This window comes from Urocitellus parryii, chromosome 7, assembly GCF_045843805.1.
Source record: "Urocitellus parryii isolate mUroPar1 chromosome 7, mUroPar1.hap1, whole genome shotgun sequence".
In the NCBI taxonomy this organism is placed as follows: Eukaryota; Metazoa; Chordata; class Mammalia; order Rodentia; family Sciuridae; genus Urocitellus; species Urocitellus parryii.
The window spans coordinates 141,333,803-141,360,528 of NC_135537.1; the positions used below are offsets into that span (position 1 = coordinate 141,333,803).

The window sequence follows — 26,726 nt, forward strand, 5'->3', positions numbered from 1 at the left end:
ATTCTTTTTTTTTTTTTTAAGAGAGAGAGAGAGAATTTTAATATTTATTTTTTAGTTTTCGGCAGACACAACAGCTTTGTTTGTATGTGGTGCTGAGGATCGAACCCGGGCCGCACGCATGCCAGGCGAGTGCGCTACCGCTTTAGCCACAGCCCCAGCCACATCCCCAGCCCCTGTGCTAGAATTCTGCTGCCCCAAGTTTAGCTCTTAGTGATCCCAGACTACTACTACTACCACTACTACCTTTTTTTTTTTTTTAAATTATATTCTTGTCCAGGAGACTAAGAAGGGACAGAAAATAGCCACTCTGGATGGTGACTGAAGCCCATTTAGGGTCAGTGGCGTAAAAGAAATGATAGAACTGAAACCCTGATTTTAGGGCTTTATACTCTGATCAGATAGTGCTGCCTTGTGGATAGGAGATTTCTGGGCCTCCCTACCTTCCCCTTCTTCTTGCCCTCAGTTGTCACCATTAGTTGTTGTTTTGTACTGTAGACTGAAGCCAGATGTGCTAAACCGTTTTTATTTTTTACTTATAAAATAGGGTCTCACGAAGTTGCTGATGCTGGCCAGGAACTTGTGATCAGCCTGTTAATCAGCCTGCCTTAGCCTCCTGAGCTGCTGGTATTACAGGCGTGTGCCACCAAGCATCACCTCACGTTTATCTTTTTTTTTTTTGGGAGGAGTGGTACCAGAGATTGAACTCGGGGGCACTTAATCACCAAGCCACATCTCCAGCCCTTTTTTATATTTTATTAGAGACAGGGTCTCACTGAGTTGCTTATGGCCTCGCTAAGTTGCTGAGGCTGGATTTAAACTTGCAATCCTCCTGCCTCAGCCTCCCAAGTCACTAGGATTAAAAGCGTGCGCCACCACGCCTGGCATATTTATCTTTTTAATGACCATTTCCAAAGCAGATATTCACAACATTTATTTCATTTATGCATGAGCATCTATCCTATCCTTAGCAAGTCCTTACAGCAGGTCCTTAAATATATAGGAGACATCTATTAAGTATTTGAAGGAACAGACCTTTTTCCTCTCTGTATGCTCTCTTTTCACTTACAACTGTCTTTTTTTTTTTTTTTTGAGCGTGAGACCAAATTTCCCCGTCCCTCCTAAACTTGAGCTTTCTTTTCCTGCTTCAGAGAGCAGCAGTTTCTAAGCAGTTGTTGCCAGCTAACCAGCAATGTCACCAAACATAGGCAGCTGTGCCCTTTTCCATTTAAGACATTCACTAGTTTGCTCTTGTTCCAGTTGGTGCCCAGTGACTTGAATGGGGTCTACTTTGGGCCAAGGCCAGCTGAGGCCACAAGCTGGGCATTCAGCAGATGAGTCCTTGATCTGTCCTGTCTGTCTTCTGCAAGGGAGGAAACAGGGAGGAAGTCGACTATCTGAGCCCAGGCCCACAGCCAAGCACTTTCCTTCTCCTTTGGGCAGTCAGTGTGTGTACTTTCTCATTCAGCAAGCATTTATTAAGCACCTTTTGTGTATACTCAGGGGAGTCCCTCCTTTGAGAGAGTGAGCACTGAGCAGAGACCCCTTGCAGGAGCCAGGCATCCTTAAAGAGCTATTGTTCGGGGAACCTTTTCCTTTTTGGAAGCCCTACATCCGCTGGAACCTCCTGATGGGAGGCCCTGGGAGATGGGAACAAAGAGACTGTTAACATTAATGAGGCACATTGAGTGGGTATTTCCGCAGTCTCCAAGGGAAGGCAGGTTTTCCTCTTTCTTTTTGGAAAGTGACAGTTGCTGTGGACCAAAAAGGAACTATTTTTGGCTCCCAGGACTTAAAGATGCTCAGTTCCCTCCCTGCTGCCCTGTCATTTATTATCACCCTCCACACAGGGAAATAAATAAAGCCTTTTGATCTTCACCCAGTAAGGCACAGAATAAACTTAAACAAAAGTGAACTTGTGACATGAATGAGGAAGAGACGCTGACAGCTTCTTCCTCTGCTCCTGAAAAAGAAGCATCCTGTCAGCTGTGCCAGATGGACATGTCTACCCATGGCACCCCAGCTGCCAAGGAAGGCACAAGGGAAAGTTTGATGCCTCACTGGCCACTGCAGGCTAAACAGTAGCCACTGTGGGTACCCTTTTTACCAGAGTGTTATAGGAAGGGACTTGAGTGTTCCTGACATGCTACTCTGCTTAGAACCTTCAACCCCCATATCAGCTTGGGCTGGTAGGAACTTAAAAGTTCCATGTAGGGGAAGAACTCTTGGTTAGCTATGTGAGAATTGGTTAGGTTCTGGTTCTCTACCATGAGAATCTTAGAAAGCTGCTTTGCAGTCTTTCATTTATAAAATGGGGACATGATAGTACCTTCTCCAACAGTCATGAAGATCATTGAGATAACTTATCGCTTAACACAAGGTCTGCCTGGCCCACTGTACTATACTAAATGTCAGCAGTGCCTATGATTGTGAGGGCTGAGGCTAAATCTGCAGTGAAAGCTGCAGATGACAACCTAATCCCCACCCCTTTCCTAGGATCTCAACAGGGGAGTCTAGAAGGGCTAGTTGGCTTGGCACTGATGAGCTCCCTCCCTCTTTGCTCTCCTTCCCCTCTCTTTCTCTCTAGGGGACACTACACAGAAAATGAGAACTGCTCACTATCCCACCCCAGCCGAATTGGATGCGTATGCTAAGAAGGTCGCAAACAACCCACTGACTATAAAAATCTTCCCCAACAGTGTGAAGGTTCCCCAGCGGAAACACGTTCGTCGTACTGTGAACGGCCTCGACACATCAGCCCAGCGCTACAGCCCCTACCCGACTCAGGCTGCCACCAAGGCAGGCCTGCTTGCCATTGTCAAAGTGCCAGCCAAAAGCATACTCAAGGACTTTGACGGCACCCGAGCCCGGTTACTCCCCGAGGCCATCATGAACCCCCCAGTGGCACCCTATGCTACTGTGGCACCAAGCACTTTAGCCCATCCCCAGGCCCAGGCTCTGGCCCGCCAGCAGGCCCTGCAGCATGCACAGACCCTGGCCCATGCCCCTCCCCAGACGCTGCAGCACCCTCAGGGTATCCCGCCACCACAGGCGCTGTCTCACCCTCAGAGCCTCCAGCAGCCTCAGGGCCTGGGCCATACTCAGCCCATGGCCCAAACCCAGGGCTTGGTCCACCCTCAGGCCCTGGCTCACCAGGGTCTCCAGCACCCCCCCAATCCCTTGCTGCATGGAGGCCGGAAGATGCCAGACTCAGATGCCCCCCCGAATGTGACCGTGTCTACCTCAACTATCCCCCTTTCAATGGCGGCCACCCTGCAGCACAGCCAGCCCCCGGACCTGAGCAGCATCGTGCACCAGATCAACCAGTTTTGCCAGACGAGGGCAGGCATCAGCACTACCTCAGTGTGTGAGGGCCAGATCGCCAACCCCAGCCCCATTAGTCGCAGTCTGCTCATCAATGCAAGCACTCGGGTATCAACCCACAGCGTCCCCACACCAATGCCTTCATGTGTGGTCAATCCCATGGAGCACACCCATGCGGTTCCAGCCGCATTGCCTGCCACAGGTCCTGTCAACTTGCCCACAGGCATCTCTCGAGCCCCCACTGGCTACTCTAGCGACCTCAAGCCAGTTGCCTGGAACCAGCACCAGCTGGCCCACCTACAACAGATGTGCAGCGAGGCTGGTGGGACACCAGCCCCTGGCCTGACAGGCAAGCATGCAGCAGGACGTGAGTTGGCAGGGCCTGGCTTTGTGGGTAAGGCCCCTGCCTACCCGCAGGAACTCTGCCTGGCACAGTCGTTCCACCTGAAGCCACCCCTGGAGAAGCCGACCCCATCCCCACCAGTCAACGGCCTGGCAGCCCCATTGGCCTACCCCAATGGTCACTACTTCCAACCCTTATGGAACAACATTCTGCCCACTCCCAATAGCGACAGCTCGGGGTCTCAGGACCTTGCCATGCCGTTCCACGGTGGGCAGCCCACAGGTGCACCCCTCGACTGTGCGGCAGCTCCTGGGGCCCACTACCGAGCAGGGACTGGGGGCGGTCCAGTGGCAAGCCAGAACAGCTTGATGCAAACGGTGGATTACCTGAGTGGGGATTTCCAACAGGCCTGCTTCCGAGAACAGAGCCTGGCCATGCTGAGCAAGGCCCACCGAGCCCCTGGCAGCCGAGCCCCTGATCCCACTGATAGTCGAAGTCTTCATATTCAGCACCCGGGGTATAGATAGGGAGCCATGGTGCCCTCCTTAAGCAACACTTCATACATCACCCTTCTAGGTTTAGTCTTACTTTAAGTAACTGGATAGTTTCAAAGTTTCACTGCTCCAATGTGATCATTCTAAGACATTTAAGGGAGGGAACTTGATGGAATCCAATTAGGGGAAGAAGGGGTTCTCTTGTCCTCCCTTTCAGCAACTTTTGTTTTCATGTTAACAATGTATCCCTGAAGCCAGGATTTTATCATCTCCACTGCCTGCCTATTAGTCTGTCTTCACCTTGGCCATTTCCCCCCAACCTCCTTCCATCTTTTCCTGAACCTCTACCTGTTTTCCTTAGGACTGAAGTGTGACTAAGGGAAGGGGCCTTAGGCCCTAAGCTAGGCCTCTCCCTTTAGAACTAATAAGCCAGACTTTGCAAGTGCTCTGGACGCTCAATCCTTATTCACCCAAAGATCTCAAATCAAAACTGACCTATTCTTCATCTCCTCCCCACTCCTTACTAAATTTTTTGGTTTGCTTTTATATTGCTTTCTATAGCCACTGCACTTGTGTTTGCCTTTGCCACACTGGACTCAAGGCCATCTTGCAGGTATTTGGCCTTAGTCTTTGCTACATGGAGAAAAATGTCTTTGTATTGGCATCTTGTTTCCTGACTTTGCTTCCAGACCTGGAGAAATTCAGTGGCCATCTAGCATACCCCTTCTCACTGTTGCCTCTCTCCTAACTTAACTGTGTCCTTATCCCTCTTCCCTCTCCCCTTTGCCCTCCAGAAAAGCAGAACAAAAACTACCTTACTCAAGGAATTAGGTAGGTAAGGGATGATCACATTGGAGTTTGAAATTAAAAACACCAAAAACAAAAAGAAAAAAAAAAGCATTTGGTTCTCTCTACACTGGCTAAGAATATTGTTCTACACTGTAAGTTTTAAATGTCATGTTTCTGTATGAATGTAGTGTGGGTTTGAGTAGCATTGTGTATGAGTGGCCCCACAGGTACATTCACCCTCCTAATCACCTCCTTTGCAGCCCCTCAGTTTAATGAAGAAAGGAGAGAAAAGAAAAAACAAACACAAAGCCTTAAGCTCTTTGAATTCTTCCTCAACCAAATGAGCATGGTTTTAACTAGTGGAGATGGGCTTATATTGGAAACAGCCCCTCCTACCACAGTCCATTCTCAGAGCATCCCCCACCTACTCCATGCTCAACACATCTCATTCCCAAGTGACAATTAGTTGGCTAGAAACTTAACACTTTTATGTAACTTTAAACTTAGATTTTTGTTTTGTTGTAAATTATGCACCCATCTTCTGTTAAAGATGCACAATGGGCTTTTTTTTTTTTTTTCTTTAACCAAATAAGCCCTTACCTTTTCTCCTGTCTCTGGGGAATGTAAGCTGATATTTAAGATTTTGGGTTCTGTTTACTATCCACTGTTCCTTAGCCAGAAATTCTCTAGTGATCTGAAGCAATGTGACTGAAGACCAGTTTTTAAATTATGTGTTGGCAAGTTGCCTTATATTTAAAAAGAAAAAAAAAAAAAAAAAAGGAAAAAACTGCCTGATTGTGTTATGCCAAATGATAGCAACATGAAGTCCTAATTTATTGTTCCCAGTTGTTTTCCTACTGTCTGTGTACACTGGTACCCCCCTTATCCCTGAGCCCTCAGGAGCCCCTGCAGCTTCTGGTGGATGCCTTCTCCCCAGGTGTTGGCCACTGTCTCACCCAGGGCCCCCTTCCAGTCCTGCTGTTCTGAGTCAAGTTTAATGAGCACTACTGTTTACCCTTATCTCTTCCTTGATTTCCAAATCAGATATTCTTGCTGTAACCCCCTTCCCCATCTCTCTCCCCAAAAGGTGAGCTGCCATTTTAGGAAACCGGACCAGACACCAATTTGGGGGCTTTAAGTCAAACAACCTCAAACCCATTTCTTCCTGTGTAGGGGTGCAAGTCTCTGAAGCTCTCACTCCCACCCCTAGTCTGCATGGAAAATGTACTGTGATCCCCCACCCCCAACGAACTACCCTCGCCTTTGGTGTGAGATGTTTCCTAGTTCAACCTGAGTCCCCTGCTCCTCTGCCAGCCAACCCCCAACCAGCAATAAGGGTCCAAGCCAGGGCCTCCTACCCACACTCCCTGCCTCCTATCCACACATCCCATGCCACCCCTAGGGAATACCTGGATTCCCCACTCTATCCACATACTGTAGCATTCATTCTCCATCTCTCACCTCACCTGTGGTGGTTTATGGGTGTGATGGGGTTTTTAAGATTATTATAAACCAGTAAAAAGAAAAAACTCACCTTTTGACCTTGTTCTATTCGTTTACTGTGGTGAATGTTTGAGGTGATGTTTTCTTATGTCATTTTCTAACTTGTCTCCCTACTTGTGCTGGTGGTAGTGGGGTCCTGTAATAATTCCACTCAAACCGTCCCCATTTTAGTCCAGGCCACATGCCGTGGCGACTCCCCCAGGGGGTTGAGAGAGATGGCAGCCCTCCATCCAAGCTGGGCTCCTAGGGCCTGTCAAATTTGGGAGGTGATAAGTATGGTTTGCTGCTTCTCGCTAGCAGCCCAAAGGATTCTGCCATTTTCACTATAAAGACCATGAGTTGTTAAAAATGGAGATCTGGTTTGCCCATAAGAGAACCAAAAAATTTTAGGCCTCTCTCCTCCCTGCTTCAGCTTTGCGATTTCTGAGGGCCTCTGACAGAGGTGGAGGTAATAGGTGCTGTAGTCTGCAACATGAAAGCTCCTTTGGTGAGTTAAATTTCCTCATGTTGACTACTAGAGAACTTTACCTCATTTATGTGCAAGAGGGTAAACACCACTGTGGATTACAGGCAGTGGTGCAAATGCTAGCCTTAACAATTAATGTAGCTTAGTGATAAGAGTGCTTACCTAGGTCCTGAGTTCAGTCTCCAGTACAAAAAGGATGCATTGCCCCCTTTACTCTTCATGTTACCGTAAGAAATCCTCCTCAGAAGTCTTGGCAGTCCACCAAGTCATGTGGAGCTAAGCAGTGGCAGGTGAGACAACTTGGGAGTTAGGCACACACTGATGCAGAACCTGGCCCAAGTTTCACAAAGTAATAGTAAATGGCACTGGAGAGCGAGCCAGCCCTACCAAGCTGATTGGAGGAGTCAACTGCATGATTTGTGTACAGTTCTAGAGGCAGTTAATATCAATGTGCCTCTCCTGGAATCGTGCAATAGCAGCGTCCTGGCAGCAGAGAACACCCACCTTTGATTCAGGCTTTCTAGTTTCTTTGAGATGCTGGAAGGGCAGTTTCACCTGTTGCCTGGTAGAGGCATTTCCTCTGATAGTTTTCTCTACCATTTCCCAGGTATCACTGTACTATGCTGGTTTGTCTCCTCAGCTAGGGCCCCAACTTCTTTGAAAAGATGGTTAGGAAAGAGCTCCCAGGCTCTGGCTTAGTCCTTCCCTGTCAGCTGATAAATGGCTTTTTCACATTACCCTTTGACAAAAATAATTCCTTAACTTTCCCTTACTAGGTAACAGTTTCCACAATTTGGGCTTCTTCCCAAGGCTAAACAAGACCACTAAGGCAGGTTTTGATTAGTTCATTTAATCATTTCAACAAAATCTAGAATTGAGCAGAATTAATTCCCATGTAGCTAAGAAACTTGCCAAATGCAAGCCCAAGTGTATTGCCAGAATTGGAGCTGTATTTCTTGGAGTTTTAAAAGAATCTTGGGGCTGGAGTTGTAGCTCAGTAGAGCATATGGGTAGCATGCACAAGGATACCCAGCACCAGGGGAAAAAAAGAAATTCAGCCCTGTCCTAGACCAGCTGAAAGAGTACTGATAATTCACTAATGTTCCTAGCTGGTAAAGTATGGGTGACTGCAGGTGGCCACTGAGGCCTATATGAAGGATGGACAAAAAGGTTCAAGTGCCTTATATCTTTTTTCTTTTAGTTGTAGAACTTTGTTTTCTTTATGTTGCCGAGGATCAAACCCAGTGTCTCACACACGCGCTCTACCACTGAGCCACAAACCTAGCTTGCCTTGTACATCTTGAAGACACCTCTATTCAGTCCCCAGGTATAGGCTGGTTAGGTTAACATTTGTTAAGCACTTAGAATAAATGTCAGGAACATGTATTGTCTCATTAACTTCAATAAGACCCACTTAAGACAGATCCTTTTACTATGATGTAAAAGTTAATTTAACTTGACTGCTATACGGAAAGAAATATTTTGCATCAAGTTCTTGGCAGTGTCTGTAACCAGAAAGTACTAAATGAATGAAAGTTGTCATCAGGAGACAGGCTTGATGATACAACTCAGGAGGCAGAGGATCACAGTTCAAGGCCAGCCTCAGCAACTGAGACCCCTCTGAATAAAAAAGGGTTGGCATGTAGCTCATTAACAGAGTGCCCCTGGGTTCAGTCCCCAGTACCAGAGGCCTGGGGCTGGGGCTTATGACATAGCATTTGATTTTTGGTGAGTAAAGAACTGGGGATTCCAGCCTTATCCTGCACCTTTCCCATTTAACCACCAGGAGGCAGCAACAGGTCTTTTCTAAAGTCTGCTGTGGTTCCCCCTGGTGCCCACCAGAGGGCGACTCAGCAGGGCAGCTGATCTTGGGGTCATAGTGGCAGCACTTCTCTCAGTGGTCCTTTGCATAGTTAGCCCCAACCTCCCAGGGACTTAACTAACTCGGAGGAGACAGGCTGGAACCAAGTTAATAAATACAATTCAGGATTTATTAAAAATCAGGGCTCCCCTGTTGTGCCTTCCTGGTGCTAAGGAAATAAATAACCAGAAGGGACACAGCTGGGGAAAGAAAAATCAAATCTCAAGACAGATTTTTTTTTTTAAACTACCCCTCCTTTTCCCAATCCCTCCCCCTATGGCTCTTGGGACATAGCACCTGAGCAGGTACCTCAGTCCAGGTAGAATGTGGTTGGCACCAAGGCATACCTGCCCTGCCCAGGAGGGGAGACAGGCCCTGGGATCACTTGTTTCCAGCCCTTGATAACCCAGAGACCTGCTCCCCGCAGGGGCCAGGGCTGAAGCACCAATTGGAGGCACCTGAGGGTGGTAGTGGTAGGGGGAAAACAGGGTAACAACCCAGGCAGCATAAGAAGCTGAAAGGAGGTCCTGCCCCCTCTCTCCAGGTTCAACCAGTGCCTGATAAATCATGTCCCATCCATGCCCCCTTCTCCCCTTGAGCCTGCCAGCTCTGCACTCAGCTGAGGATCTTCCGGGGCAGTTCAACAGAGGCACGGATGAAGACTGCATCATCTCGCACATAGTTTCGCTTTCGGATATCCTGGTGGGAGATGAACTTGGGGTATCCAAAACCCAGAGAACTCTCATCCAAGGAGCCTCGCCAAGTGCCTGGCTTTTGGAAGTTTTTCCAGTTTGGGTCAGGGTGGAAAGTCTCAGTGACATGCTGTGGCTTAGCAAGCCCTGGGTCGCTCTGATCCAGCAGGGAGAAAGTGACACGACGGGCAAAGGGCCACTCAAGGAGATTGTCAAAGGCGCCTGGTAGCACACGAATGTACAGAGAGAGATGTGTGCCCTCACCACTGCCATTGCCATTGAGGAATGCAGACACCTGTAGCTTGTAACCATACTTATGTGTATAGAAGGCTGGGCTGAAGCACTCGAGGTTGGGCTTGGCCTTGGCCTCTTGTAGCCGCCGTCCATAGCTGCCAATCTTCCAGATGAGCACGCCATCACTGCCTACTGATAGTTCCTCCAGCTCTCGACGCAGCTCCTGCAGCTCCTGCCGCTGCCGGCTCACCAGGGCACACATCATAGCCAGATGTGGCTTCACACTCTCCTCCACGTGCCGCGCCATTGCCAGCTTAGGGCACTGTTGGCAAAGCCCCAGGCAATGAGGGAAAGGAGGACTGTTACCAAAAGGGGAAGGCGCAGGGGTAGCAGGCGCCCAACTCTGCATGAGGAAGACAGGGTGCTAGGAAGAACCTGCAGCTGATCAGCAGGGGGAAGGACCTCAAAGAACTAAACTGCCAGGAAACCTAGCCTTCATCTAGGACTTCATGGGCTAAAGGGGTTGACAGGAAGAAGGGGCATCTCACCCTGTGCTTGCAACCGGAGTCTTTGAACGGGCATAGCACCAAGGCAGTGCTACAGCTGTCCTTCAGATGATTTGGCAGATCCTCCCGAGCCACAGTGCCCACGCCACACTGATTAGGGCAGGGCACAGGCACCCTTGGGCACTGGTACTGGTGACTCTGGGACCACAGAGATAGATAGCAGTCAATAGACTGACCCCTATATCTTCTACCCCACAACCCACAGCTCAGGAAAGGCCTTACCTGGATGGTGTCAAAGACAAATTCCTTTGTGCAATAGGTACAAGGCTGGGTGCGCTTGGGGCACTCAGAAGTGGCATGCTGGGCCAGTAGTCGCCGCATCATGCGGGCACCACACTTGTTCTCACAGTACACACTCTCTTGGGGGCACATACCCTCATGGCTCTGTAGTGATGATGGAGGGGTTGAGTTAAGGGATGCCTGGGCCATCTGCTGCCCATCCTCCCTTCACCCTCAGCCAGGACCCACTCACCTCATAGGCTTCCCCACTGAAGTCACAGCCACAGAACTCACACTTGAGGCGCCGCTTTGGGCAGTCGTGTTGCAAGTGTGCAGGCAGATCACGGCGACTCAGCTTGGCAGGACAGCGATTGGGGCAGGGAACTACATTGAAGCTGCAGGTATTCAGGTGTCCCTGGTGGGAAGAACTGCAGTCAGCATCTGCCGAGGATGGGGTAGTTCCACCCCCACCAATAGAACCTCACCTGTAAATGACGAAGTGGCCCACTCCAGCGGCAACCCTCCTCACTGTGGATGCAGCGGATGGGCAGGCCTAGCACCTGGACCTCCAGCTCTGGGTCTGGGTAGATCTGGAAGCGAGAATGGGGAGAAATGGCCAGGGTCAGAATCTGTTATAAACCCCAAGTCTCATCCCACTCCCCACCCCCAGTTTCTTGGCTCCACTTAGAGCCAGTAACAGCCTCTCTTGGGCTATTTGCTGCTTTGTGCCCAAAGATAAAAGACACGGCAGGTGGTGTCTGCTTTGCTGTTGGATCCCAGGGTCCATAACATGCCTTTGGCACCCTTTGGAGAGACAGCCAATCAGCCTGCTCAGTCCCAGGCTGTAGCACCCCCCACCTTCTGCTTCCTTCCCCCTGATACAGGGGTCTTGGCCCTCAGCCACAGGTCTAACTTGTCACCGGAAAGGGAAAGAACACTTCTTAAGTGCACAGAGCAGCTCTGTGCACCCCCATAGGCTGGGCATTGTGCCTGCCCTCCAGGGCAAACACAGGCCTCCGTTTGCAAACTGGCCTGGTGGGAGAAAACAGGATACCTTTGTGGGGGCACGCGATCCCAAGATTCTGGGTTGACACTGGCCCTGAGCCCACTGGCTGCCAGTAAGTTCCAGCCTCCACCAAGGGCAACAGCCTGAATCTGGGCTTCCGACTAGACTAGCTTTGCAGGCTCACCTTGGCATAGTCCAGGGGAAGTTGGTCCTCAGGGCATTTGAAGACTCCTTCACTGAAAAGGAGAGAGGGCAGTGTCAAGGCTCTTTATTATGGGAAGGGAGATCCTTGAGCCCCACCCCCCAAACCAGAGGAGCCTCCATGCCTTACCAGACCGGTTCCCAACCAGCCACAGCTGAGACAATGAGGCAAGCAGAGGCCTGAGGGGACCCACTTCTCCAGCGCCTCAGAAGACCCTAGCCCTAATCCTGGGAAAAGGGGTTCAGGGTCCAGTGAAGGCAGAGAGAGCTGCCTCAGACAGCACTTGGCCAACAGGTGGCAGCTGGCACCTCCTCCCTGGATGGCAGCTGGACTGGGAAAAAACAAACTGCCCAGCTACCTCCTCCCCCCTGGGTCATTTTCATTGGCTGGGCTGAAGCTGATGGGGAGGGTGAACAGGGATGGGCTGAGATTAAGTGCCAGGGCTACCCAGCCCCCATGAAGGTACCAGGCCAAGAACCAAGGCAAAGGTCAGCTTGGGGCCACTTATGCCATCCTTCCCCTCCTCTTTGAGGGTGTGTCTCCTAAAAGAAAAGGGAGGAAAGACAAGATCCCTGGCACTGTGTTTACATTCCCACCCAGTCCTCACCACCTGCTTGAGGAGAGTTGAAATGTTCTCATTTACAGGTGAAAGAACGGAGGCTCACAGATGAAGTAGCACCTGGATATGTCTATATCCGTTTCAGCAGCCCAGACAGGCTCTACTGTACCATAAGGCACAGAGGAGGCCAAAATGTCCAGGCAAACACAGCCAAGACTTGGGTCACAGCTGTCTAGGCTTCTGACCCACCCTCCTTTCAGTTGTCCCCTTCTCCACCAATCCCTACCTGGCTATTAGTATTCAAGGACTCTGGTGGCACACTTCCTCCTGCAGCATGCCCTTGCTGACCCCAGCCAGGACCAGTCACACATGTCTGGTAGGACTGAAGGCCCCTAGGCATGGCATTCCTGGCAGGTCTGAGTCAGGTGGGTGGGAGGCAGGCAGGCATCAAGGCGGAAGCAGAGGCCTCACAACATCCTGTCTTAAAAGCACTTTCCGGGCCTGGGCAACCCATGCCCCAGGTGCCCAGAATGATTTCTAGCACCCATCTCCTCCCTGCCTTCACTACCACTGGCCATTCCACCAATGCCAAGAACAATATGTGCCCAGGCTTACTGGCAAACCTGAGTAATGGCCCTGGCAGGAATGGGGAAAGAAAGAGGGGTGGACAAAGGGGGAGGGGTCCACTTGGCTGATTCAGGAATGTGCTGACTTAGTGGTTTTGGAACCGGCTGGGGGGGGGGGCGCGGATGGGACACAGGGCAGACGATGTAACACAAGTTTCTAGGCTTCAGGAAGAAGCTTACCCTATAGCTTGGGGCCCAGCCGGGACAAAGGTTTGGCTAGGGCTATGGACAACCTAGCTTGTACAGTAGGAGTGTCGACCAGGGGCAGAGCCTGCCCAACCACCTTTTCCCTCCAGAAGCGAGGGCAGCAGAGCTCCTAGCGCTGAGGGAAGGGGGGAAGCAGGGACAGAGCCTGCTCCAGGCTGTGCAGTGGAGGCCCAGGCCCAGGGGAGAAGACAGGATGGGGGGAGGGGGCTGTGGGAGAGGAAGAGGGGATTTCCGGGAGGGGGAGGGGCAGAAGCAACGGAGTGGGGCCAGAGAAGTAGATGGGGAGGGAGGGAAGCGGGTCTGACAGTCCCCACCCCCCTCTCCTTCCCCAGGCTTGAATCAGTTAAGGGTGGGTCAGCTGGAGGGGGCTGGCTCAGCTGGCCTCATCTGGAAACCAAAGGGCTGGGGAAGGGCTGCCGAGACAATGGGCCCCGTGTGTGTCTGTAGGGGAGTTAAGTGTGTACACCACAGGGAGGAAGGAGGGGGAAGGGGAGGAGGGGGCAGGACAGCAGCTTGTGCACGAGCGTGTGTGAGGGCAGGGGCTGAGCGGCTTGCGGGGAACAAAAAACAAAGGGCCTGTGGAGATTTCCGCCAGCTAGGGGCTGCGGAGAGCCGAGGGTGGGATAACTGCAGCCGGAGCCCCAGATATGTTCTCCAGGTCTGGGCCCCTCCGCACAGCAAACAGCCTCCTGAACCGTGGCTGATCCCCGAGCTCCGACGGCAAGACCTAGCCAGGAGTCCCCAAGCTCTCTCACTTCCTCTCCCCACACCCTAGCCTGATCAGTTTCCAGAGTGGGCAGGTTGGATTCCAGACCGCGCAGGGCACCCAGAAACTTGATGGATGCCCAAGAAACAAGGAGTGATCTAGGTCCTGAGTGGGCAGGGGCGTTCAGGGGTCGACCCCTGCCTTAACAGTGCAGTTGCCCACCCGCTGTACTCAAGACCGCCCCTCTCCAAGAGAAGAGACACCCAAAGGGCACCCGCTTCAGGGAAGGGTTGTAGCATCACAATGCTCCCTCTATTGTGTGACCACAGAGAGCCCATGCCCGAATCACAATCAAGCCCTCGATTGTGTGACCCCGGGCAAGTCGCGGCCTTTCTTTGAATCTCTGGTTTCATCATCTGTGAAATGGGAGAACAATAGCGACCGGTATCTGAGCGCCCGAAGGATTACAGAAATTAGAGCGACGGACTCTCCAAAGGCTTAAAGTGCAGTGGGGGAGAGAGGGTTTTTGTCCTTCTCCTCCTTGAAAGACGTAAAGTTCAAGGATAAGGCCGCTCCCCTCAGGTGAGGGGGAAGGGCCGGTCATAGGTCAGGAAAAGCGTCTTTCCCTTGTCCGCATGGCTGGGAGGCTCGGAGTTCTTCCCACTGGCGCCTGGCAATTGGGATCAGGGACCCTACGAATAAGTGCGTGGGGTCTTCCCCTGGGGTCTGACAACATCGCCGCCCTGTGACGTCACGGTGGGTGCCCCTGAGGTCACGGGCCCGCGGCGTAGACAAAGGCCCGGCGTGCTTTGAGACTGGGCCCCTCCCCAAGTAGTTCCCTCCCTCTCCGCCACCGGCGATCCCTGGATGCCCCCGAGCCGCACCTGAGGAACTCCTGCAGGCAGGTGTCGCAGAAGCGGTGGCCACAGGTAGAAACCTGCACGGGCTCGCGCATGGGTTTCCCGCACAGCGGGCACAGCAGCCGCCGCTTGGGCTTCTCCAGGAACTTGTAGTCGAAGCCGGGCATGGCGGGAGAGCGGCGGGCACGGGCAAGCGGGGCCGGGCACGCGGCGGCCCCACAGCCCGCGCCTCGCTCCGGCCGCGCTCGCGGCTCCGGGCGGCGCCGACTGGCAGCCCCGGCCAAAGCCCGGCCCGCAAGGCCGCCCGCCGGAAGAGGGGGCGGAGCCGCGCCCGCGCGGTCCTAGTGCCTGGCCCGCCGGGCGCCCCGCCCACACCTTAAGCCTTAGTTCTGGGGTTAGTTGCGAGTAGACTGACTCCCGGGCCACGTACGTGAGCCGGGCTCGTCCACTCCCGGAAACAGGGGCTTCTTTCCCTTAGCACCAAGCTTTCTTTCTCCCTGGCGCTGGGTTGAAGCGCAGGGCCCTGGGGGAGTGGGGCTGTGCTACAAAAGTTTGCTTCTCCGGAGGCCACAGCTGGGCTTCCAGGGCCACGCACCACCCAGGGACCCGGGGCCCCAGGTACTAGGCAGCTGAAGCCTGGCAACCAGATCAGAGGAGCTGGGATGAGGAGGACGGGCTGGGCGCTGGGCCAGAGGAACCTCAGCCTCAGCCCCTGGCGGCTCCCAAATTCCTCCCTGGGCCTCAGCTTTGGCCATGCAATGGCAAGTAGTTGGGCCCAACCCAGTACTGAGGTTTCTGGCCATCATCATCCACCCCTGAAGAGACCATGCTCCAGGCAGGCAGTTGATAATTTTTATTAGAGCTACTTCCAGTCTTCTGGGAGACCTGTCTAGTTGAGCCAACTACCTTTTCCCCCAACCCGGGTTCGGGGACAGGCAGGGGGTGTTGGGCAACTTTCTGCCCTGATTGTCTTCATGACTCTTGCACTCCCCTAAAGGAAGGCTCTCAGAGTTTGTGCAGGAGGGGTTGGGGCAGGCAGGAGGCTTCCCTCAGACACTCCTGTTTCAGGCCATGCAGGGACTAGGCAGGCCCAATGGCCAGTCCAGGCAGGTTCCAGCTTGCCCTACTCAAGCTTGGAGTTAGTCTCACAGGGGTCACCAAGGACGTATTTCTGAGCGGAGGGAGAGGGCAGGAACTGAGTAGAGCCATAGGGATGGCTTTTTTAGGGATGGCTTTGGAGATCACCCTGCTTCCAAAGACTAGGTCTGGCTGCCAACTCCAGTGAGGCTGGACCACTATGAATAGTGAATAAGGAAAGAGGGAAAGGAGATGCTGGGGAATAGAGGTGGCTGAGGTTTCCCTATCTAGGTTCAAAAGCAGAGCAGGCCTTCACTGTCACTTCCATCCTGATGATATCACAATCCAGAAGGCTGGTGGGAAGTCATGCCTTAGGCACCTAAACTTTTCAGAATACTCAGAAGAGAAGCAATATCAGGGTGGTCCAGAGGTGTCCCGGTGCCTCAAGGGGGGACTGGCTCATCTGTGACTGCTGGAGAGTATTAAAGAGAAATCCCTGCAGCTTCCCCGAGGGCAGTGCCTCCAGCTAGCATTGCATCCACCTCCACTCCTATTGGGCCTTGGAATGTCCAGGGCCAGCAATGGATGTTCAACATCAACTTGACCCAGGGTGTAGGAGGAGAAAGAATGCATGTGAGCTCTGGGGAGCAGTGGAGGGAGCCCTTTCAATGAGGCTCAAAAACCCAGTCCTTGCCCACCCAAGCAGAAAGCTCAGAGTTTTACCTGGAAGCTTCTGCTTTCATTTATCCTGGGGGCTTGTGGTATAACTGCAGGGGATAGGTTTGTGGGGAGAGGACAGTTGGGTTAACACTTATGTGTATAAGGTGGGAAAAGATAACTCACGTCGAATAGCCAGGAGAGTGTTTCCATGGCAACAGGACACAGATGTCACTGTGTAAGGGTGTGTCTCATCCAGCTGCACTGGCCGAGGGAGCCCAGCATCTTCATCCTTCCTTCCTAGTCGTCCTCTGGCTCCTTTGCCCCAAGAGTAAACTTCACCCTCTGCCAGAGAGAATCCCAAGGTGGGAAGGGGAAGGGAAAGTGTACAGCCTAAGCAAGTACTATACAACCATACTGATTCCAACAGTATGTGGGGAGTTATCATGCTCAGTGGTCCTGAGCATGATAACTCCCCACTATCTATACCTCAGTCTGCCCCATCATGCCTACCCTCACCTGCACCAATGGCTACTGTGAAGGCATCTCCACAGGCCACTGTCACCATCTTGATGCCCTCAAGGCCCTGGACTCGACATGGTGCCCGGCTGCCCCGGCGGGCATTAGTACCCAACTGCCCATGCTGATTGCTGCCAAAAGTGTAGCAGTCACCTGAGGCTGTGGAAAAGGAAAGAGGAAGGAAAGGGACACCTTAACAGAGGTCCCAAGGAGGCCAGGTGAGTCCCCCCTCAAGTACTACTCACCAGTCACAGCAGCTGAATGAGCAGTACCTAGGTCAACACTCAACAGGGGCTCCCGATCCAGGGGTGCAGAGCCTAATGGAGTAAAGGTCAGGGCTTCCTCTACTTGCTGGTGGGGTACAGACTCCTCTCCAAGGGAGTGATGGTCTAGGCCCAGCTTATTGAACCTAAAGGCAAAGCCACAAACCAATGCAACTGACAGTTTGTATACACTGCCTCCCCCCACCTCTCTAGGCTAGGGCTGGTAAGATCTATCCCATCAGAAGACAGATCTCATCCTGAGGTGAACCAGGCAGCACCCTCAACCCCCTTCAGTTCCCTTGGTGGGAGAGAGCAATGAGGCAGCCAAGGAAGGCAAAGGAACATGGTAATCATCCTGATGCATCTATTCACCTATTGCTCCCACAGGCCAGGGCTCTGCCAGGCACGGTGAGGATCATGGAAGAGTCGATGCCACATACAACCCGCTGGGCTTCCTGTCCTAAGGGAACCAGCACCTGCTGAGGACAGCTATGGGACTCCCTGGTGCCTAGTCCCAGTCTGCCTAAAAGAAGAAACCAGGATGGGGTTAGTTTGAGCTCTAGGATTGGTGATGCCAGAATGAGGAGAGGCCTACTGAGGAGGGAACAAAATGAGTAGAGGCTATTCTCAGCCTGAAATGGCTTTCCTAGGCCCCTCTGTTGGTCAAAATCTTCAGATGCCACCTCTGCCCTTTCCAGGTGACATTGCTGTTCTTTGAATTCCCATACCTCTGAACCTTGGATGTAGCCCTGACACTGTCTATCCTCTAGCATGCTAGAGTACTCATAAGACTGAGTACTCTGGGCTAGGGATATAGCTCAGTTGGTAGAGTGCTTACCTCACATGCACAGGGCCCTGATTTCAATCCCCAGCACCACACAGCACAAGGGTGCATACTTGTAATCCTAGCAACTGGAGAGGCTAAGGTAGAAGGATCTCAAGTCTGAGGACAGCCTGAGCAACTTAGTGAGATCCTGTCTCAACATAAAAAGCAAAAAGTAATGGGGATGGGCTGGGGTTGAGCTCAGTGGTAGAGTGCTTGCCTCGCATGTATGAGGCCCTGGGCTTGATCCTCAGCACCACATAAAAATAAATAAATGAAAATAAAGATATTGTGTCCATCTACAACTAAAAAAATATTTAAAAAGGAATGGGATGTAGCTCAGAGGTAACATCCCTAGGTTTGATCCTCAATCCCAATAAGTAAAAATTTAAAAAACAGACTGAATCCTCCAGGAGAACAGGACCCATCTATGTCATCCCTAGTCTAAGTGCCAAGCCTGACGCTTGGCATAGAAAGAGCCTCAGTAAATATAGCTGCATGGGCTATAAGTAGTTCAATGGTAGAACATGTTCTTAGAATGTGTTTGATCCCCAGCCCTGCAAAAAAATAAATACTGTTGAATAAGTGGAATCTCTCCATTGTTATTATTTTTTTAGAGAGAGACAGAGATGAGAGAGAAAGAGAATTTTTAATATTTATTTTTTAGTTTTCAGCAGACACAACATCTTTCTTTGTATGTGGTGCTGAGGATCGAACCCGGACCGCATGCATGCCAGACGAGCGCGCTACCACTTGAGCCACATCCCCAGCCCCGAGTCTCTCCATTATTATGTTGTAAGCACAAGAAAGAAGCCCCATCTTTTTTTTTTTTCTTTTTTTTGGTACTAGGGATTGAACCCAGGGGTACTTAACCACTGGGCCACATTCCCAGCACCGTCCCCCTACTTTAAAATATTTACATATTTTTAGTTCTCAATGGACCTTTATTTTATTTACTTATATGCAGTGCTAAGAATCAAACCCAGTGTCTCACACATGCCAGGCAAGGGCTGTACTACTGAGCTACAACCCCAGCCCTTTTTATTTATTTTTTAAATTTTTATTTTATTATTTTTGGGGGATACCAGGAATTGAATTCAGGAGCACTTGGCCACTGAGCCACATCCCCAGCCCTATTTTTGTATTTTATTTTTTTAAAAGAACTTTAATATTTATTTTTTTTAGTTTTCTGCAGACACAACATCTTTGTTTGTATGTGGTACTGAGGATTGAATCCGGGCTGCATGCATGCCAGGCGAGTGCGCCAGCGCTTGAGCCACATCCCCAGCCCCCCTATTTTTGTATTTTATTTAGAGGCAGGGTCTCACTAAGTTGCTTAATGCCTCGCCATTGCTGAAGCTGGCTTTGAACTAGAATTCCTCCTGTCTCAGCCTCCCAAGTCACTAGGATTATAGGCATGTGCCACCTTACCCAGGAATTTTTTTATTTTTAAATACTTTTTTCATTGTAGATGGACACAATCACAATACCTTTATTTATTTATTTTTATGTGGTGCTGAGGATTGAACCCAGTGCCTCGCACTTGCTAGGAAAGCACTCTACCACTGAGCCAAAACGACCAACCTTTTTTTTTTTTTTTATTTTGAATCAGGGTCTCACTAGTTGCTGAGAGGCTGGCTTTGAACTCGAGATCCTCCTGTCTCGGCCTCCCGAGCAGCTGGAACTACAGGCGTGTGCCACCATGCCCAGCATGGGAAGCCACATCTTATTCATCTTGTCTCAGTACCCAGCACAGGGTGAGCATGTAATGGGCATGAAATAAAAATTTGTTGAATTAATTAATAGAATAGAAAAGCTGGGCAACATCCTAACGCAATGACACATACCTATAATCCCAGTGGTTCAGGAGGCTGAGAAAGGAGGATCACAAGATCAAAGCCAGCCTCAGCAACTTAGTGAGGCCCTAAGAAACTTAGAAGAACCCTGTCTGAAAAAATAAAAAGGTGGGGCTGGGGATATAGCTCAGTTGGTAGAGTGATTGCCTTGCATGCACAAGGCCCTGGGTTCAATTCCCAGCACCACAAAAAAATTAAAAAATAAAAAAAAATAAAAAGGGCTGTTGGTTGTAGCTCAATAGTAGAATACTTGCCTAACATGTGTGAGACACTGGTTTTGATCCTCAGCACCACATAAAAATAAATAAAATAAAGGTACTAAAAAATAAATAAATAAAAATAAAAAGGTCTAGGACATAGTTCAGTGATATAACACCACTATGTTCAATCCTCAGTACCACTGGGAAAAAAAAATTGAGAGAATGGACCATGGGGTGGAAGGTGGGTACAAAGGGGAACAAATCATGGCTAAAGAGACAGAACCAAGAGGCTAAAGCCAGAGTAGGGAGCTTACCACCATCTCCACGACCCCAGGCAAACAGTTCTCGCTCAGTGGACAGGGCCAGCACATGGGAGGCACCACAGGCCACTTGTACCATCTCATAGCCAAGCAGGGCCTCCACTATGGTGGGCTAGAGAAGGGGAGAAAGCAAGGGGAGACTGGGATCTGATACTAAACACACACATACACTCTGCTACAGCACCCACTGTGCAGAGAAAGAGGCTGCAGATTCTAAGTGCTGTCTTAACTCCTGTCATATAAGGCTCAATGCCACATGAGACACTGGGGAAGCCTGGTCTTTTTTTTTTTTTTTTTTTTTCCCTACCAGGAATTAAACCCAAGAGCACTTAACCACTGAGCCACATCCCCAGCCCTTTTTATTTTTTATTTTGAGAAAGGTTTTCACTAGGTTGCATATAGCCTTGCTGAGTTGCTGAGGCTGGCTTCAAACCTGCAATCCTCCCGCTTTCAGCCTCCTGAGCCACTGGGATTACAGGCCTGCACCACCGTGCCTGGGAAGTTTGGTCTTTCTGTACTTCCCCTAAAGCAGCCCAGAGCAGGTGCAGCTTAGGAGCTACACAGAGACTTTATGCACCTGGGGACTTCCCTGCCCCCAGCCTGATATCAACATTCATCCGTGGATTCCCTGCCATCCTCTCACTTCCCCTCTCTAGAGTACATGTGACACCTACCTGGCTGATATCAGTGAGGCTGCCATGGCCTAAGCACCCATTGCTGCCACTGCCAAAGGTCATGATGATGCCTCGGTCTGGAGAGGTCAGTAAGGAAAGAGGAGGGACAGGAGTTAGACTGTTCTCTAAGTCACTAGGTCACTCGTGGATTGGAGGAGCAAGATGAAGCTGGGGTTACAGGCCTTCACCACCACCTTGTGCAGTGTGTGACTTTGGACAAGTGACAGCCTCTCTGAACTTTAGTTTCCCCATCTATCAAATGGGGATGATTCCATGCCTGTTTTGTAGAGTAAAGGAGATGGTATAAATAAATCTCAACAGCAAGTAGAAACAATAACTTAACAACTAAGAGATGGAAGCATTAATTGAGCAATGAGGGAAGTTGCTCTTTGTGGTCTTCTCCTAAATTCCCATGGGGTAGTCCCCCCGGAGAGGCTTACCAGTCAAACAGGCTGTGAAGAGGTCCCCGCAGGCCACATGCTTGATAGTCACACCTGACTGGCCTTCCAGGAAACGGGAGATGAACTGGGGCTGAGGCTGCTCCACTGCCCCTGGGAGGAGGGCATTTCCAAGGGCACCTACAGGTGGGGCCTGTGGGGGGGGCGCGCTGAACACCTCTCATCCTCCTCAGGGTCCTCCCACCCTCTACCTAGTCCAGGCCCCCAGCCAAACTGCTTGCCTCCCACAGGATTAGGCGCCCAGAACGTGTGATCCCGGCCTTCTGCGTGCGCCCAGTGGCCACCTGAACCACCTCTGTGTTAAGCATCGGCAGCTTCAGTGGGGTGCTGAGCCCACCACCCCATGTGTACACAGATGATAGTGGTGGTGGGATGGCCGGCCTCACAGGTCCCCGGGGGATACCTGCCAGTACAGGACACTGGGTCAGTTAAACTGGCAGGCAAAGTGGGGAACCATGGGCCCAAGTACCCACTTCAACTTACCCCTGCAGCGGGTACTAGTGGTTCTGCTCCCTGTGCTGCCCGGGGCCATGGGTGTTCCTGGGGCCAGGGATTTCTCTGCTCTGCAGGACAGATAGGACCTCAGACACAGAACCTCCCTGACAATCCTACACACAGGCATAGAAGCCTTGCTTGAGGTCTCCTGTGCCCCACAGGGTGCTCCCAACCTCTGCCACCCAAGATCTATCCCTTTTTTCCCCACAGCACAGGCCTCCTCATGCGGATGCTGCCCACATCGGTGTGCAGGTTAAGTAGGGCTCGGATGCAGAGGGGCTGTGCCATGATGTGGCTCAGTGGTGGCCGATGTGCAGGCTCCAGGCTGAGCAGACTCAGGACAAGCTGGCGTAGCTCAGGGCTGTACCGGTCAGAGATGGGCGCAAAGGTGCCACTCATGATCTTTAACACTAGCGCTGGCAGGTTCTGTGAAGGTGCCAAATTAGGGATGGCCTGAGTGTTGAATTGGGCTTTTGAGCACCCTTGTCCCTCAGCCCCTGGTCTGATGGTGAAAGAACAACCCTGCCTTCAGACGACTTCATTCTCATTAGGGGACTCCCAGGATGATAGGGGAGCCAAACCCTGCTTTCAGGAATCCATAAGGGAGCTGCTCCAAATTTCTCAGGAGCTGTTCCTGTGAAACTCCATGTTGACAAAACTCATGGGCTTGCTCTTGGTAGTGTCCTAATCTCATGAAAGAGACATAACCATGCCATCAGGAGCTCTCTAAAGGGAGGAAACGAGCCCTACCCTCAGAAATTCATAGTCTGAGCAAGAACCACAGCTCTGCCCTGGGTAATCCACCAGTCTGGATGAGGCAGACACAGATGGGATTCTCACACACACAAAAAAAGAGAAGTGGTTGGAGCTGAGGGCTGCGGTGAAGGAGGGATTTCCCAGTTCCCTCAGAGGTGCTTATACTCACTGCAGCCTCAAAGGCCCTCTTGAGGCTGGCCAGCTCATAGAGGACACAGCCCAGGGCCCAGATGTCGCTCTTCTGATTGTAGGGCTTGCCCTCACACAGCTCAGGGGAAATATAGCATGGAGTACCTACCACCTGCAGGAGAGAAATCTCAGTTACAGCCTGGAGGGGGAGGAAAAACAGAAGCTCTGGTCATGGGCCCAGTGAGAGACAGATTCTCCCTGAAGCAGGCCAAGGGGTTTCCTCCTGCAAGACTCTACAGCCAGGGGCCAAGGAGCTAAGGTCTATAGAGCCCAGAGGTGCTTTACTTGAGAGCTACATCCCTAGTCCTTTTTATTTTCCATTTTGTGACAGGATCTTGCTAAATTGCTGAGGCTGGCCTCAAATTTTCCATCTTCTTGCCTCAGCCTCCTCAGTCACTGGGATTACTAGCATGTGCAACCACACCTGGCTGAGCCAAGGTTTTTGGAGGGGAAAAGGAGGAGGCAGGGATGTAGAATAGGCCTTGGCCCTCAAGACCTCTAGCACCCTCAAGGCTCCTTCCAAGTCCAGGTACCGTGTAGGCCTTGCTCTTGCTGCTAAGGATCTTGGAGATGCCAAAGTCGCCAATCTTGACAACCATGCGATGTTTGTCAAGAAGGATGTTCTGGGTCTTGAGGTCCCGATGCAGGATGAGATGGGTATGCACGTGATGCAGGGCAAGCAGAATCTGCACAAAAAAGTGCAGGATGGTCTCTTCCTCCAGCAGGGAATTGCAGCGCTTTTGGATGAACTCAGCTAGGGTACCACCTGCAGCCCAAGAAACGAATCAAGATCCAGTCTTTTCCATACCTAGGACAATCCCTTTTACTGAATAGGTCACTAGAACCAGAGAGGACAAGAAATCTGCCAGGGTCACAAAATTGGGGCCAGAACTCTATACCTCTGACCCTCAGCCAAATCCATTCTAAGGGGAGAAGCCGCCTGATCCTGGAGGTAAAGAACCCCTGCAGCCAGGCCAGTGCAAGGAGCTGACTTACCTGGTGCATATTCCATGGCAATCATGAGGGCCTTGTCCTCTAGGAAGTTCTCATAGTACTCAATGACATTGGGGTGATTTAGCAGCTTGAGCACCTGACACTCATTCTGGGCTGCTTGCCGCTCTTCCTTGGTCATCTGCTCCACTGGGATTTGCTTGATGATCACTAGCTTCTGGTCAGCTTTACGGAGGCACAAGTGCACAATCCTGGAGACAAAGTAGAGGGCGGGTACTAGCTGAACTTCCAGCCATATATCAGACAGAGCAGAGCTAGTGACTGGATGTTCCTCAGTGACTGGGTTTGATCCTCAGCACCACATAAAAATAAAAATAAATATAAAGATACTGTTTAAGTACTTAATGGGTGGAAGTCATTCATATTAGTATTTCATTAGTTTTATGTGTGTGGGGGGGGTATTAGGGTATGCTACTAGGAATGCTCTATCACTGAGCTATATCCCCATCCCTGATTGTGGTGGCACACATCTGTAATCTCATCAATTTGGTAGGCTGAGGCAAGAAGATTCCAAGTTCGAGATCAGCCTTAGCAATTTAGCAATATCCTGTCTCAAAAAACAAAAAGGGAGTTGGGCATGGTGGTGCATACCGGTAATCCCAGCAGCTCAGGAGGCTGAGGCAGGAGGATAATGAGTTCAAAGCCAGCCTCAGCCAAAGTAAGGCACTAAGCAACTCAGTGAGACCCTGTCTCTAAATAAAATACAAAATAGGGCTGGGGATGTGGCTCAGTGGTTGAGTGCCCCTGAGTTCAATCCCTAGTGCTCCCCCCACCCAGCAAAAAAAAAAAAAAAAAAAAAAAAAAAAAGGGCTGGGAAGGTAGCTTAGAGGTAAAACACCCCTGGGCTGCTGGGTGTGGTGGCCCATGCCTGCAATCCCAGCAGTTTGGGAGGCTGAGACAGGAGGATCACAAGTTAAAAGCCAGCCTCAGCAATTTAGTGAAGCCCTAACCAACTTAGTGAAGCAAGACTTAAAAAATAAAAAGGGCTGGGGATGTGGCTCACTGCTTAAGCACCCTGGATTCAATGCCTCCCACAAAAAAAAAAAAAAAAAAACCCAATAAACAAAAACCCCACTGAACATAGGAACAGGAAGAACTGGTAACAAACTCTATGCAGGGCCTCATTTTACCCTTGGCACAATGAGATTGAGTTCTGGAGTTAACTGCCTGGGTTTAAATCCTGGCTCTTCCTAATTAACTGGTGTTAGATACATTATATGACATCACCATCTGGAAAATAGAGTTGTTGAAAGAGGATCAAATGAGTAAATGTATGTAAGGAATTTAGCACAGTGCTTGGCCCACAGAAAGTGCTTAATGGGGGCTGGGGTTATGGCTCAATTTGAAGAGTGCTTCCTTGCATGCGCTAGGCCCTGGGTTCAATCCCCAGCACTACATTAAAAAAAATAAGGCAGGGGCGGGGCTGTGGCTCAGGGGTAAAGCACTTGCCTCTCATGTGTGAGGCACTGGGTTTGATCCTCAGCACCACATAAAAATAAATATAAATATACTGTGTGTTCATCTACAACTAAAAAAAATGTTTAAAAAAGTACTACTGGGTGGAAGTCATTCACATTAGTATTTCATTAATTTTATGTGTGTGTGTGGGGGGTGGGTATTGGGGTATTCTACTAGGAATGCTCTATCACTGAGCTATAACCCCATCCCTTTTAATTTTTTTTTCACTTTGAGCCAGGTCTCCCTAAGTTGCCCAGGCTGGTCTTGAACTTCGGATCCTCCTGCCTCAACCTCCCCAATTCCTGGGATTATAGGCATGAGTCACCATGCCCAACCATATTAGTATTTGACTTCAACTCTCTGTCAGTGTCCATAAATTCAGGAACTACATTTTTCTTGTTGTACAACAAGAACTTGTTCTAGAATATAGCCCAGTATTTTGCACACAGTAGGAGTTCTGTAGGTATCTGGTAAATGAATAGACTGTAATCTTATCACTTAAGTCTTAAATTTTTATCTCCCTCTCCTATGAGTCCCAGACTGATATATCCAACTCTATCTGCATATCTCACAAACATCATAAATTTTAACAAATACAAAACAAAATTCTTGATTCTTGTCCCAAAACCTTTCCTTCTGTTTCTTCCATCTGGGTAAATGACACCACCATTTCCGACTTATTAAAATCAGACATGTTGGGGCTGAGAGTAAAATTCAGTGGTGGAGTGCTTGTATAGTATGTGCAAGACCCTGAATTCAATCCTTACCACTGCAAAATAAAGTTGCATACCATTCAATGACTAATGAGGCCTAACTATAGGCCCACACCTAAATTCATTAAAAAAAAAAAAGCCAGGTGTGGTGGCATATCCCAGTCTCAGGAGGACTGAAAGTTCCAGGTCAGCCTAGGCAATTTAAAATAAAAAAAAAATAAAAGGGCTGGGGGGTGTTGCTCAGCAGCAGTAGAGTGCCCCTGGGTTCAATCTGCAGTACCCTGTACTGGAGAAGAAAAAAAAAAAAACACCCAACACAGAGCCTGGGGATACAGCTGAGTGGTGGAAGAGTGTTTGCCACATGAAAAAGCAAGAAGCCCTAGGACCAATCCCCAGCAATACTCCCCCCACCCCCACCAAACAAACAACAAAGGAAGGCTTTCTTCAGTCTGTAATCCCAGCTACTCTAAAGGCTGAGGCAGGAGGATCACTTACTGTTGAACAGTTTTCCTTTTTCTTTTTTATTGAGTACAGGGGATCAAACCCAAGGCCTTGAGCAAGGACTCTAACACTGAGCTAAATCTCCAGCCTTCGGTTTTATTT

The 26,726-nt window shown here is 50.4% G+C and overlaps 3 protein-coding genes across 4 annotated transcripts in view; 1 reads left to right on the top strand and 2 right to left on the bottom strand.

Moving 5' to 3' along the window:
• Fam222b (family with sequence similarity 222 member B) overlaps nt 1-6,434 on the top strand; it is a 79,948-nt gene extending 73,514 nt beyond the window's left edge. For both annotated transcript variants that reach the window (XM_026388934.2, XM_026388935.2), the window contains exon 3: nt 2,585-6,434. In XM_026388934.2, coding sequence (XP_026244719.2) covers nt 2,585-4,191 — 1,607 coding nt within the window. In that variant the 3' untranslated portion in view covers nt 4,192-6,434. The remainder of the gene's footprint in view (nt 1-2,584) is intronic.
• A 1,335-nt stretch (nt 6,435-7,769) lies between these two features.
• Nucleotides 7,770-14,906, bottom strand: Traf4 (TNF receptor associated factor 4). The gene is made up of 7 exons (XM_026388937.2): nt 14,679-14,906; nt 11,679-11,730; nt 10,974-11,078; nt 10,742-10,903; nt 10,492-10,653; nt 10,252-10,407; nt 7,770-10,025 (listed from the first exon to the last, which is right to left on the bottom strand). Exons 1-7 carry the CDS (start codon nt 14,819-14,821, stop codon nt 9,393-9,395), a joined length of 1,413 nt encoding a protein of 470 aa, XP_026244722.2. The 5' UTR covers nt 14,822-14,906; the 3' UTR covers nt 7,770-9,392.
• Nucleotides 14,907-15,533: 627 nt separating this feature from the next.
• Nek8 (NIMA related kinase 8) overlaps nt 15,534-26,726 on the bottom strand; it is a 12,000-nt gene continuing 807 nt past the window's right edge. The window contains exons 2-15 of the mRNA XM_026388944.2: nt 23,938-24,143; nt 23,475-23,707; nt 22,922-23,053; nt 22,214-22,422; nt 21,985-22,064; nt 21,723-21,904; nt 21,484-21,634; nt 21,044-21,120; nt 20,364-20,481; nt 17,543-17,693; nt 17,153-17,316; nt 16,908-17,066; nt 16,575-16,733; nt 15,534-16,203 (exon numbers count right to left, since the gene is read on the bottom strand). Of these exons, the coding sequence (XP_026244729.2) occupies nt 16,175-16,203; nt 16,575-16,733; nt 16,908-17,066; nt 17,153-17,316; nt 17,543-17,693; nt 20,364-20,481; nt 21,044-21,120; nt 21,484-21,634; nt 21,723-21,904; nt 21,985-22,064; nt 22,214-22,422; nt 22,922-23,053; nt 23,475-23,707; nt 23,938-24,143 (2,050 nt within the window). The 3' untranslated portion in view covers nt 15,534-16,174. The remainder of the gene's footprint in view (nt 16,204-16,574; nt 16,734-16,907; nt 17,067-17,152; nt 17,317-17,542; nt 17,694-20,363; nt 20,482-21,043; nt 21,121-21,483; nt 21,635-21,722; nt 21,905-21,984; nt 22,065-22,213; nt 22,423-22,921; nt 23,054-23,474; nt 23,708-23,937; nt 24,144-26,726) is intronic.

Coding starts and splice junctions, on each gene's coding strand:
- Traf4 (XM_026388937.2), bottom strand. CDS start 14,821: ATGCCCGGCTTCGACTACAAGTTCCTGGAGAAGCCCAAGCGGCGGCTG. Junction 10,904..10,973: donor GGCCACTTCGTCATTTACAG/GTGAGGTTCTAT, acceptor TCTTCCCACCAG/GGACACCTGAATACCTGCAG. Junction 10,408..10,491: donor TTGTCTTTGACACCATCCAG/GTAAGGCCTTTC, acceptor CTGTGGTCCCAG/AGTCACCAGTACCAGTGCCC.